The sequence below is a fragment of the Nyctibius grandis genome, chromosome 1 (genome assembly GCF_013368605.1).
Source record: "Nyctibius grandis isolate bNycGra1 chromosome 1, bNycGra1.pri, whole genome shotgun sequence".
NCBI lineage: Eukaryota > Metazoa > Chordata > Aves > Nyctibiiformes > Nyctibiidae > Nyctibius > Nyctibius grandis.
Window position 1 is genome coordinate 37,853,318 of NC_090658.1, and position 13,322 is coordinate 37,866,639.

The 13,322-nt window shown below is 39.9% G+C and overlaps 1 protein-coding gene across 1 annotated transcript in view; it reads right to left on the bottom strand.

Moving 5' to 3' along the window:
• CRIM1 (cysteine rich transmembrane BMP regulator 1) overlaps positions 1 to 13,322 on the bottom strand; it is a 202,739-nt gene that overhangs the window by 184,099 nt on the left and 5,318 nt on the right. Inside the window, exon 2 of the mRNA XM_068404398.1 lies at positions 4,082 to 4,255. Coding sequence (XP_068260499.1) covers positions 4,082 to 4,255 — 174 coding nt within the window. The remainder of the gene's footprint in view (positions 1 to 4,081; positions 4,256 to 13,322) is intronic.

Consider the following 13,322-nt stretch of genomic DNA (forward strand, 5'->3'; position numbering starts at 1 on the left):
AACAGACACTCCTCATTACTGGCTTCCCCAGTTCAGGGCAGAACAAGACTCTGGCAGACAAAATAAAGAATATGGCTTTCAGGCCCCGTCAGTGACATATAAGCAACGTGATGTTAGAGCCCATGCAGCCTGATTTTGGGAAGGAAGGACAGATAAAGTTGTCTTATTTGCCTCATGTGGCTTGTTTAAGTGAACTGAGGTGCAAATAGTACAAAGTAGGTAAGCAAAGAAAGCAAGAAAAGGAGGCAGGGAAAGGCAAAGGTACAAAGAAATACAAGGAGCCCAGGAAGGCAGGCAGACACGAGAAAATATGGAAAGAAAGATCCTATATGAAGGGAACAAGAAAACTTTGGGTTAGCTGAGTAAGCAAGCTAGAACTGACATCAAGCCCAGAAGGGAAGACCACACATAGCCTGAAAAGCTTAAGTATAAGACAAAGCAGATAAAAAAAGATGACGACTAGAGAGGCATTAAAAGGGAAGGCGTAAGCACAAAAAGCCACAAGAAACCAAAGTACATGCCAAAGGCCCGACCCCTTAGCACATACACATTCATATCTGGAAGTGGGACTTCGTATCTTGGCTCACCGCCTGTTACTTGCCAGGTGGTATTTATGGAACAGATTCCACATCTGCAGGCAAAGGTAGCTTTCAGTGAGCCGTACAGTTTGATAGAGCTGGCAGCTACAGCTAACACTATGCATTAGCACCAGCATCTCCTCTGCGTGGCCCTATGTATACTTAGTATGGTTGGGATGGCCTAACTGCACCCTTCCTTCAAAGATGGAAAGAACAAAAAAAATCCAACAAAACAAAAGAAAAAAAAAAAAGGAGAAAGAGGAAAGAAAAGCCACAGAATCAGAACAAGTCAATCACACTGATCTAACACCACCAGCCTCTGTAACACCCTTGCATCAACTGCTCAGGAAACAGAAAGATGGGTCCTCGGTTAGATGAATTTATGCAGCGCAAGATAACTTGTCATAGCTATGCAACTTGAATGAAATTGCTTGAGACATAATTTCTTTAGATACCATTGTATACCACTAATTTTCTAGTTTCCAATTTGTCAAATATTCTGTAAAGTTATAAATCCATTTCTGCTGCACTTTTAAGAACAGTACTACCAAAAAAATAGAGTTCACTTGACAGGACCTTCCCCCTTTCCCGATTACCTCCGTAATGAGAGGGAAAGCTACCTTACACATTTTCCCCTCAGCAGGACAGGGTTAAGCATCTTCCCTTACCTCTATTGTGTTTTGTAAGTTCATCAACATGTGAATGATACACAAAGTTATAATGAACATCAAAAATCTTGCAGAGTGACACATCACTGAATAACACAAAAGATTCTCAATTGCTTAGTAAGTAGCCTCAAAGTAAAAACACACATGGAAGCAGCTGCTTAGATGGCACTTTTCTTTAAGTTTTCTTCAGAAACTCCGATTATGGTGTATCCATCATTCAGGTGCTCAACTTATGTCTTGTTAATCACATTGTGTATTTAATTATCCATATCAAGTATGGTAAGGAGCGGGAAGTTTGACTACCCTCTCTTGGTCCCACTTCCCATGGCAGCAGATTCTATCAAGATTTATATTACTAGTTTCAAATCTTCCTGATGTTATCTTTAACAGGCAAGCCAGAAGAGTGATGTATACATCAGTACTTTAAATTTCAGGAAAATCTTAGACATATTTAACAGACCTTATGAATCACCCTTTTTTTCACATGACACTACAGTTTAAGACTCAGCTTGCCTTGAAGAAACTGAAAGATTTCTCTATTTTAACATGCTCAAAGAACCCTCTGGTTTGCACACTACCTAAGCTGTGTTTCAGGTGGACTTTCCGAATGGCTTGATTAGACTTTTAGACTATAAACTTTGATAGCCTGCAATACTCAAACAGCAAATACAGGCTCAGACACACCAAAGTGGCTATCCCACTCTACATAAGAGACTTGGCTTGCTTACCAAACAGGGATGTGGCAAGCGCCAGGGGAAAAATGTTATTCTTCTTTTCCATTAGCTTAGGCACAGGATGAAGCACACATTTTAATTATCAAAACAAGAAGTAATGCATTTAAAGAAACAACTGCCATAAGCAGTTAGCATTCAATTCCCAATCCTAGTTAGGGAAAGAGGGAATAAGCATTTACAGTGCTAAACACAGTAGGCAGATTTGACCAACTACAGCTGTCAAATGCAGACAAATCAAAGTTATGCTATGACTTCTGCCCTTCTATTAGGAAATACAGATGGATTTAACTTCAAACATTCCTCAGTGGTAGGGTTTGACAGTCTGAGGATGCAAATGCAAATTCACATTCTTATGACTAAAAGCTGAACTGTTAAAGCACTCAAGTTATAACTACCAGATTTCTGGTATGTAAGGGTACTGTTGTTGTTTCATCACTTGCATCAACTACTCTTCTTATCTGTGAAGGACTAAAAATCAACAGGTCCTGAACTCTTCTACTGGTGCCCTATAGTCTGAGGCTTTGGAAGAACACCCTCCCCCCCCCAAAAAAAAACCCAAATAAATCCAAGAAAACAAATAAACAAAAAAGAAAATTACACCTCTGAAAAATAACTGCACCATCGCTGTCATACCAGACAGTTTGCACGTAGAATATTATTACCTCATGGCTAAGCTTAAAATGCTGTTCTTTTTAAAATGGGAATTTAGCCGAAACTAGAGGTTGCTGAAGGCAAGCTACTCAAAGAATCAACCTGCTTTAGCTATGCCATTCCACAAACTAAGTCCATTTCTTCTGACTCTGCAAAAAACAAAGGCATCTACAGCAGATTTTCTTAGCAAGCAAAACACATTATGAATTGTCATGCCAACAGAAGTCTTGCTGAACTACTAGACTTAGTCACACATTCACAAGTGAAAAAGAAAAAAAAAGAAGTAGTGAGTAAGGTTACTGAAGAACCCATACATGCTACTGCCCACTACTACAGCAACAAAAGGCTAAGGGTTGTGCCTCTCCTCTTCCTAGAACTAAAAAAAAAAAAACCACACAAAGAACTTGTACGCCTTTAGCGAACAACATCACGACCGACGATAATGAACATGTTTCCGCCAGCTACATTTTTCTCACAAGATCTCCTTGTTTAAAGTCTGTAGCTCAAAAACAATTTTCTTATCACAAAAGGAATACGACAGATGACGTCAGATCACACTTCCTTAACTCAAAGACAGCAACTTTAAATATGGCTAGTAGCCTTATAAATACATTTACTTTTGCAAAATGACTTTATAAACATTGGTTTCAAGCAGACTAATTAAGCAGGTTCACACCACTAATCAACTTTTGCATGTTCCTGGACACTTTGGAAAATGAATAGTAATTACAGCATCACAGAAAGGGCCCAAGATCAAACCTTCAATAGCTGTTCTAAACAGTCCTAGAAATAAACCGTGGGCATTTCATTCCAAACGGATACATTTGAGCCAACTCATTTCCAGTTCAGCCATAAGCAACAAGAAAACCCAAACAAAAAAATCCCATCACATATTTGTGCAGAAGCATAAACATATGAGGTCTAATGCAAGTCTAATCAAAGGAACACGGAAACTGAAAAATATGAGCATTGAAGTAATGTTACATTATGTAAACCTAAAGAAAACAGCAATTCATGCATTCATGTAAGAAAACATACAAGTATAATCAAAAACTACTCTTTTTTCTGTACCTTTGCTATTAAAATCCACTGTGTTTATTCATCGTTCAGTCACATCAAGGTATGTAGAGAGTTTTTCACACTGCTTTACAGCTAAAGATAGACCAAGGTAGCTACCACAAACTATAAACAGAATGGTTTTAAAGTCTGCAAACATCATAACACACAAAGCACAAAGTATTAGTTTCTTCCATTCTTAAATCTGGAAGGCCAAGTTTACTGAAATCCTTTAAATCTTCCTTTAAAACATACAACTGTCTTCTGAAAAGTACAAGACCACAGGTATCTGAAACTACCCAAGTCATCCTGAAACAGATTACACTAGACCCTAGCTTTTCATCAAATGCACAGAAAAATTACTAACTCTGAATTACTGAAGACAAGTGCTTACCTTCAATCCTTTTTAAGGCCGATAGGCAAGTATCCCGGCTTGGAAATTCAAATGGGTTATTACAGGTCCGAATGGTGTCACATTCACATTTCCCGTTGATTATGTTACAACCTGTTATAAGGTTTTCATTGCACGGTTCAAATCCAAGAAGCTGATCATCATCCCAGTTTTCATCTAAAATAAACAAACAAACTCGCTCACTATTGGATTTTGGCTGCAATATATAAATTCAGCTGCTTTGGAGTTGGGTGCAATTTACTTCAAGTTCAACATAGTGCTAAACAGAAGATAACAGATTAAAAAAATGGATTAATCTAAACTGTGGATTTGACAAATACCATGTTTTGCAGCTGTTCTATTACCCATTTTGCTACAGCTACTGGCATTGTTTACTTTCCATCTGTGGGAAAAACTGATGTCTTGGGGAAATGCATAGCTGTACTACAAATGAGTGCTATTCTAACTGAAATAACTTTCACAGATACTTGAAGTTATATTTATCATGGAAGTGAGAATGTTGGACAGAGTCTGCAGCTGTTATAAAAGTCAAAATTGAGTCAGAAAGAGAGCATTTTTAAACCCGATTAAAAATACATCACATAGAATTCACTCCACAGAGATAACTTTTTATTACAGAAATACCGCAAGATGCCAGGCCTTTGATTCTGTAATATGACCAAAAGTGAGTTTTCCAGCACTCCTAGACTACCATCCATACTCTAGGAGAACTGCTCAAGCACATCATGCTCCTTGCTGTCAAGGGGCAGGGAGGATAGCTGGGCCGGAACGAGTCCCTCTGCTCAAATAATTCTGCTCCTTTTGAATCAGTCCCATCAGATGTGTGTAACTCATATTACCACTGTACAACTCCTCATTTTCCTTTTAGAAGGAGGTTACATGCAACGAGATTTTTTTTTCTCCAGGAAGCGATAAATCCAGTTGATCCAGAGTTCTACCAAGATTACCAGTCCTACAAAATCTCAGCTTCCTTAGGTCAAGTGCACATACACCAACATCCCACCAACTCAGAAGTTTAAGCAATATACGCGCTTTTTATGCAAGACTGAATAAACTAGGCATTAGGTATTCTTCACTATAAAGCACCAGATCATTTTCCAACCTTCTCTGTCCACCAAAACAAGTACTATGCAATAGTCACACAGACAGTCCATTGACTTCTAGTACTGACAAAAGGAACAAATGCCTATTTCCAATCTTTACATCCTTATACTTCACAGCAGCTTTCACATCGTGCCTTCTAGTAGTTCACCCCAATTTTATATGCTATCAACAAGCAAGTTTCCAATACAGATCCTGCCAAGAAAAGCTTCAGAAAAAGTGAACACAACTTCCAGCTATGAAGGGTGGGTTTTGCTGTTGTTGCCGGGGTTATGTCCTCCAGTATGGGAGGCTGCAGCCAAATACGAACTCTTTGTCATTCAGTAGTCTGACACGCAACAAAAATTAAGAACTGACAGTAAATAACGGTATACACACACACACACATACTGAGGTTGACATTTAAGTACTGTCCACTCACAGAAACATGGAAAATATCTGCTAACCTGCAGTTTTTCCTGTTTTGAGGAAAAAACAACCAACACCTGGAAAGAGCTGTTTACCAGTTAAGGACTGTATATGATCTACAGCAAGTGCCACAGCAGATTCTCACAGGTATACTTCTCCCTGTTCAACCACCAGCTCGCTTTCCATTGTAAGCTGGCAAAGTACCCTGTTGACAAAAAGCACTGAATAAACAACTAAGTCAATTCTAGATGTGAAGAAGGGAACCTCTATGGGAACCTCACGGCTCTTCTACTTCATAAAAATAGCAAAGGAAGAGTAGCCATTAACCCAGGAAGTAATTTGGTTTTTTGTTTTTTGTTTTTGTTTGTTTTGTTGTTTTTTGTTTTTTGTTTTTTTAGTTAAAGTTAACCTATCATCCCATACAGCAACTGCTGTAAGAGTCAAAGGAAGTGCAGAAGTTCCTGAAGAGAAACTATTAAAAATCTTTCAAGAGAAGATGCTGCTTCAGTAATGCTTGGAACACTTTCATTGTAAGGAGGCCACGCATGCAGTGGGAGGAAAAACAAAAAAAGTCATGAGAATTTGGAGAACAATAATACATCCTGTTTTTGAGAATCCAGAGTACAGCGTGGACAATTTGTATTTTACAAACCACAGCAGCAATCCATGTAATGACAAGGACAAAAGGGGCTATAGCTGTGCTCCAGGATTCAGTGTGTCAAATTCTGTAACCACAGGGACCACTGCTTCATCCAGATCAGTCTGTTCAATGATCTTAAGAAAATGAGTTTGACTTGCTCCTTGTTTCTGACACGTAGGCTCTCCTCCCTTACCACAGTGTACAGGCCAGGAGCTTCACCTGCCCCGCTGGCCATGGGGCCCGTGCAGCAGCACACCCTAGCCCTGGCTCCTGGGGCTGCTCTGCCCGCCAGTGCCCCGAGACCAGTGCAGTTGGGGCACACAGACAGCAATGACAGCACACTCTGGCTTTTCCAGCACACCAGTTCAGAGCATTTGTGAGGTTTTGACCTGTGGTATTTCAGCACTAAATCTCTGCACGGCTGATGGACAGATCAGCAAAATCCCTGTTACCCCATCAGGTGGGACCCACCTGGCATGAAAAGAAGAGCTATCCCTTACTCATGGCACAATGCCTCGATGCAGATGCACCACACACTGTGGCACTACTCACGATATTCTCTGACTTCCAGAACAGATTAGTGCTTGATATCCCACCTGCCACCTCTCACGGCTTTTCAGATGGGAGCAGCAGAGGAGGTGCACAGGAAGCACGTGGCCCAACACCAGGCACACCTAAAGCCTTCAGTGCCACAGCCCTCAAAAGTTAGCTCAGCAGGCATTAAGACGACAGAAGAGAAGAGAAATCCCTCAGGAATACTTGCAGTCTATACATCTAACATGCTGAATCTTGAAACAAGGTATCTTTCATTACTGTCAGCAAATACAACAGTCACATTCAGACAGGAAGAATGCAAATCCAGTTCTAGCCTTGACATCTTTTACCAGACTGTTTTTCACACAATTTTATTTCAAAACAAGATTTCCATCAATAAAGGAGCAAACATGTAATAAGAAAAGAGCTTATTTTAGTTAGTAAATCAATGCAAAGTCTAGAGTGATCTTGCATGCAGACTTAAGGCTCCTTTTCCTAGTTGATTTTGTTTTTTTTATGAACAAAAGTTAAAGGTCCTGTTAAATGAATACTTGTTTACCATTTAGGGTAAATCCTCAGAAGTCACATCAGTATAGGCAGAACAAAATTCCTTGGAATGAAAGGTACAACCACATGAAAGCAATCACATGAGCTAAAGGGATGAATCCCGTGTCTCACTTCGATTCAAAGCTTTAGTTACTTGATGGAAAGGCATCTAGTGCTCTGCTTGATGCAGGTAAATGGTGGTTCAGTACAGCATGCTTGTTCCTTTAGAGGTCAGCAATATTTCAACTGATAATGGAAATGTCTTGAACAAAGTCTAGGCTCTGTGAAGCATATAACCCAGCCTCCATTGCTCCCAAAATCATCAGGTCCTGCAGGCTATTCCAAAAAACAAACTTTCACACGCCAGTGATTTGAAGACCTGGGACAGTTCATGAGCAATTCCAGACTGTAGCACAAACATTTTCCTGCATGCTCCATTTGACCTCCTCTATGGCTTCCTTTTCAGGAGAGTGCTCTTTCATGCGTACCTCTCAGAAATCCTGATGATACAAAGGAAGAAACTGAGATATAATAATTTGTAAATGCTTTACTTCTCCGCAAGCAGGGTTGACAAAACCCAAATGTATGAATCTAAGAGCCTCTCAAACTTTAGTATGCACATCCTATCCACTAGCTGACTTCTAGGACACTTAAAAATACAAAAATCAAGTAGGTGTTTAACATTAAGTTTTTAGAAGCAATCCAGTTGAAGAGCAGCCCAAGCAAACTGCTGGTTTTCATGCAAACTGATCTTAGTTTCGCTGTGATTTCCACTATCTCATTGTGCTGGCGTGATCAGGCAGGGGCAAAAATGGGAAGGGTCACTCTTTTTAGCAGCCCTGAGTTGGCAGTGGACCGTTGTTATGTAGCCACTCAACTACCTTTTGCACACATGCCTAGAAGCAGTTCAAACACCCCCAGCAGGCTGACAACTATAGCATGAAAGTCACTTTCAAATTATTTCTATCTGCCTGCAGTTCCACACTCTTTCCAACTCATTCAGGCAAGTTCCCTTTTCAGCCAATAAAGTAGTTCTGCATTTACTCAGATCAAAGTTAAGTCTTGGGCATAATACTTTAACTCTTCTAAGTGTGCTTTCATACCATAAGGAAGCCATGGGAGGGGAGGCATCATGTTAATTCCAAACTTTTTTCATTTTCTTCCATCATTCATACAATCACTTGCTTTCTGCAAAGCAAATGTTTCAGCTTGCTAACAATTCCAGTGCTGCTCTGGGCTGCTGAATTCCAAAGTCCTGTCATAGCATGCATCTAAAGTAGGGAAGAGGATTAAGGCATTAACAAGTTGAACAAGAGGTCCTTAAACAACAGGTCCAGTCTGGGAAATAGCCTGAGAAATGTGTCTCTGGTAAGCGGCATTCCATCACTACTTCTGTGCTAAATCCCACATACCAGCACTCACAACCTAGCACCACAGCACGGTGCAAGGTGTGATGCTCACAACTGAAGCAGGTAGGTCTTCTTCACCCGAAGAGCTGTTTGTGTTTCCAGAAAAGCATGCAACTATGAGAAACTAACTTGGAGTCTTATTTTTAGAGTACGCAGTAGCTCACTATAGTTGCACTTATTGTTCTCTTATGCAAAGGATCATCTCAAAACATGTGTGAGTTATAAGTACAAGGAAAGACCTTTTCAGAGACTCCTTCTCCATTGCTCAAATTTTTGCTTTCCCTTCTTTCAATTTCTCAATTCCTTCTGCCCACCACAGAATCTGCTCTTTCGTACCCCAACTCTTCTCTTCCTTTCTGGACATTTAATGAGTATCAGCTATTTTTTGGAAAAACCATATACTATTCTCCTTCACTGTTTATAAGATAATGCATCACCTCAAATCAGCAAGCAACACACTGGAATGGTCACTACAGTATCACTGTTGAATATTAATATACAAGAATTGCACCCACAATAATCTGAACTTACAGTTCAGGGGTGAGGGGTAAACATAAGTGAATTGAGTGAACTCCCATAATTTACATTTAACTGCAGCATGTTACACAGCTATTTCTGCCTTTTTAAAGTGTGACAGACAGGTTCTCAGGATGTTGAAAGAGCTAAGAGACCATCAAACACATTACTGATCTGAAAGTGAAACAGTTGAAGTCACATCCTACAGACTGTCGCATCCTTTTAAATCCTGCATTTGAAGGAGGAGAGAGAACAGGTTTCACAGTGACATAGAAATGATCCTTACTGAGAGTGGTACTGCCCTCTGGGAAGGGGGGGAATCTTTCACGAGCTTCTCCAGCAAGCCAGACCCAAGGTCTGAGCCCCTCCACTTCAGCACACTGGTACACGCAACAGCATTTTCAGATCAGTGGTATTCATTAAGATGGTATGTGACTCCGAAAGGATTCTACAGACTTTCTAAAATAAAAAAAGGAAATACTTCTTGCCAGTAGGCTTTGGCTTCTCTTTGAACAGGAAAAAAGAACGATGGAAAGGAAATTCATGTTTTGGAGGAGCTGAACAATAGAAATGACTAATCACCACTAAAGAATGCTTGAAACCCAGCCCCAGACCTTGAAAAGCAGTAGAAGGGAAGGCTAGCCTTGAAGTGAGTTTGAGCTCATGTACTGGCTGCAATCCTCTCCCCTCTTGCAACTTATTCCTTCAGTGAAGTCATAAATAGGGGACGAGAGCCGGCAGAAACTTTTATGGTAAGACACACAGCCGACAGGTTTACGATAAAGCAGTTTTTCCACCTTTTGGAAGGGTCCACTTTCCAATATCAAATATTCATGTGGAATGCACGTCAGTACAAAAGGGCTTTGCCTCCTGATAAAATTTCTAGTCAAAGCTAGAATGCTAAACAGTATCATAACATTTAGATACCTCAGGAACACCATACATGTGAGGCTTGTCTCAAATTTGACTGCCTGCTTTACCTTATTCGAACTAGAGCGTGTATCTCAGGTGATCAAATCCCCAATACAGCAAGAAAAATTTTCACTGCAGCAGCTCTGCGTGTGTCTCAATGCAGTTATTCCATACTAAGGAATGCAGAAAGTATTTAAACAAACCAGCTTTCCACTCAATTATCAGAAACTCCACAGAAGTCGTGAGGAAAGCAAGGAGATAAATGGAAGTGTTAAGTGAAGCATGTGATGTGGACAACTATTCCAAGTTTTAAGTTTTTCCTCACCCACACTGTCTGCAATATTTCAGTTCTCCAGGCACTCCCCTCTTCTTTTTTGTGAGTGTTTTTTTCGGTTTTTGTTTTGTTTGGCTTTTGTTTGTTTTTAAGACTTTCACTATTAGGGTTCCCCCCAACAAGACCGAATGGTATTTCCAATAGCCTTCTGCCCCAAAGATGGTCTGAAATGATAAATAATTAGTTTTGGAAGTCTGACCCCTACACATTTAAGCACCTGAAAAAAGACTTGCAAATAAGTTATTTTAATCTTATGATCAGAACCACTTCTTGTTTGTAAATAGTTGACTAAAAATATTACACAGTGTCCCAGGGTTTAATTGGCCAGACACAGCCTCTGCCAGTACTCCCCTGATTAGAATGAGCATGGACAGCAGCATTACAGCTGTCCTAGCAGATTCTTCCTCTAGCTCTAGAAAACTCTTTAAAAAAATTAATTGCTAAAGCCTCAGGAAAAGGTCAAATCTTCATACCCATTTTTCCAAAGGAGGCTAAAATTCCAATTTTTTTTCCCCTCCAAGTTGCACCCTGCACCCACACACTGAAGAAGCCTACACATAACGCAGCACACATCAGCTTCACTGAAAACAAGTAGCTGGCTGGCAGCTTGCTGAAGCTGCTCAGCAGAAGCAAAGCTGACAGGAGTAGGAAAAGTTTTGCCCAAGACAAACTCTGCAACAGGGCTATGAATAAAGCAACCTTCTATCAACAGAAAAACTTGATATCCTAAACCTTTTGCCACTTCCCCCCCCACCCCTAAGTCATTGACGCAGCATCACTGAACACCAGAATTACAGGATGTTTCAGAGGAATTACACCCAATTTCTTAGTCACAGACGACCACAGGAAAAACTCTACATACTCTGGATTTAGAATTAGCATCAAGTCTTTTTTTCTTTTTCTAAAGCCTAATTTGGAGACAGACATCAACCTGAGTCTTTCTATTATCAAGGCAGCACATTTTATGTTAGCACGTGCAATACCTTATCAGTACAACCCCAGCTTCTTATCAACAGCCCACCAGTGAGGGGAAGAAACACCCTCACATGCATACACCTCTAGCCTTTCTGAAAACCTCCTGAACAGAGCACAACACAGGCTGTAGTAAAACCCTCAAGATTAATTTCTTTCAAGGATAAGAGATCCAACAGAATGGACTCTCTCAGATTCAGAAACCTTACACTTGCCAGATTTTTCACTAATTAAAAAACCAAAACACCTGAAGCCTATCAGTATCAAGGTAGATGGCTATATAAGGCTTAAAGTTTTAGAAATGAGTAAGAACATGGGCATATGCCTGCGAGCCAGCGCTTTTCCTCCTGTCCACAACCTTATGCTCTCCTGCTTGTTTTCTTATTGAGAGACTTGCACACTCACAACTCACATACCCAGTGAAAGCTGCTAGGGACTGAATATTGCCTCTGGTAAAGGTGTGAACTGCTTCCATTCATTTCAATACATTACTAAGGGCTTACTTCCTCCAAACATGGCCAGACTAGTCTGTTTGGACTAGAACTCCCTCAGGGACCATCTTTTAATCTGTATGTTTATGGGGAATTTAATCTAGATAGCCTTTATACAAAGTTATCTTCCCATCTTAGTTTATATTGGTAAATTTCTCCATATGCATAAGCTTTCTGTGTCAGTATCAGTCATTTTCCAAATTGTATGCATACATACCAAAAGGCAGAGTACATAATATTGTCAGATTACATAACTGGTGTCACCTGAAGTCTCAGGCAAAACCCTGAATTCACCATTTCCAAGTTTACGTTCCCTGTGGATTAAATGCATTCTCAAACGAAAGCAGTTTACAAGTCACAAGAGATGTTTAACAGGTCACTCCTACAAAGTATTTAATCCATTAAAACAGAGAAACATTTGGTCCCGTCTGCAAGATGCTATGAACTTTACTCATTGAGATGAAGAATCCTTGAGGTGGGTGCAAAGAAAAGGAAGAGACGAGGAAGGCATTTTTCAACCATATTAATGGTTAATTATTGCATAATATCAGTCAAATGACATTTTGCTCCCCTACACACTATGCAAAAAGTCAAATTAGGCAAGTATTCTTGAATCAGCTAGAGGGTACTTAAAGCAGCAAACATGCCTAGGGGTGCAGAAATTACTGACAACTTTGAAGGTAGTTTAAAAAAAAAAAAATCTTTATAAGCAGCACGATTTTTGGGGAACCCGACAAAATAACCATTTTCTACAGGGAAAAATTCACATCAGCAGAGGATGCTTGACATATAGTCATGTGAGATTGTTTAAAAGAAATAAAAATAAGTAAAAGAGTATTCCTCTTAACACAGGTTAAGAAATTTAGTTGTTCAGCCTATCCATGGTGGGATTGCTAGTTTTAAACCAATTGTGCTGATTCACAACAGCAAAAATCTACAAATTCCTGCATCAATATCCCTCCTCATATCTGCTGAACTTTTCCATTTCATTTTTGTTGAAATATCGGAACCAAGAGATTTCTAAAGTCGAAACATGATGCTCAGAAACAGAGGAAACCATTTCCAAGTCAAATAAGCACCTGATCTAATTCAAATTCCATGCCACACTCAAAGTTACATGTTCTTACTGATGCTGAGATTTTGGCATTGACACAAATCAGAGTAGAAACAGCTTACAAGTTATCCAGCCTGTGCATAAGAAGTCAACGTGTGCCTAGTGTTTTCTAGTGGGTGGGGGAAGAGGACTGTTAAATAGGGTCAAGACTAAGCATATCAGAAGCCGAACATTTACCATCAAAGAATTAATCTTCATTCCAGTTTCACAAGTTCAGTAATTTGTGAGATAATTTTTTTTTTTGAC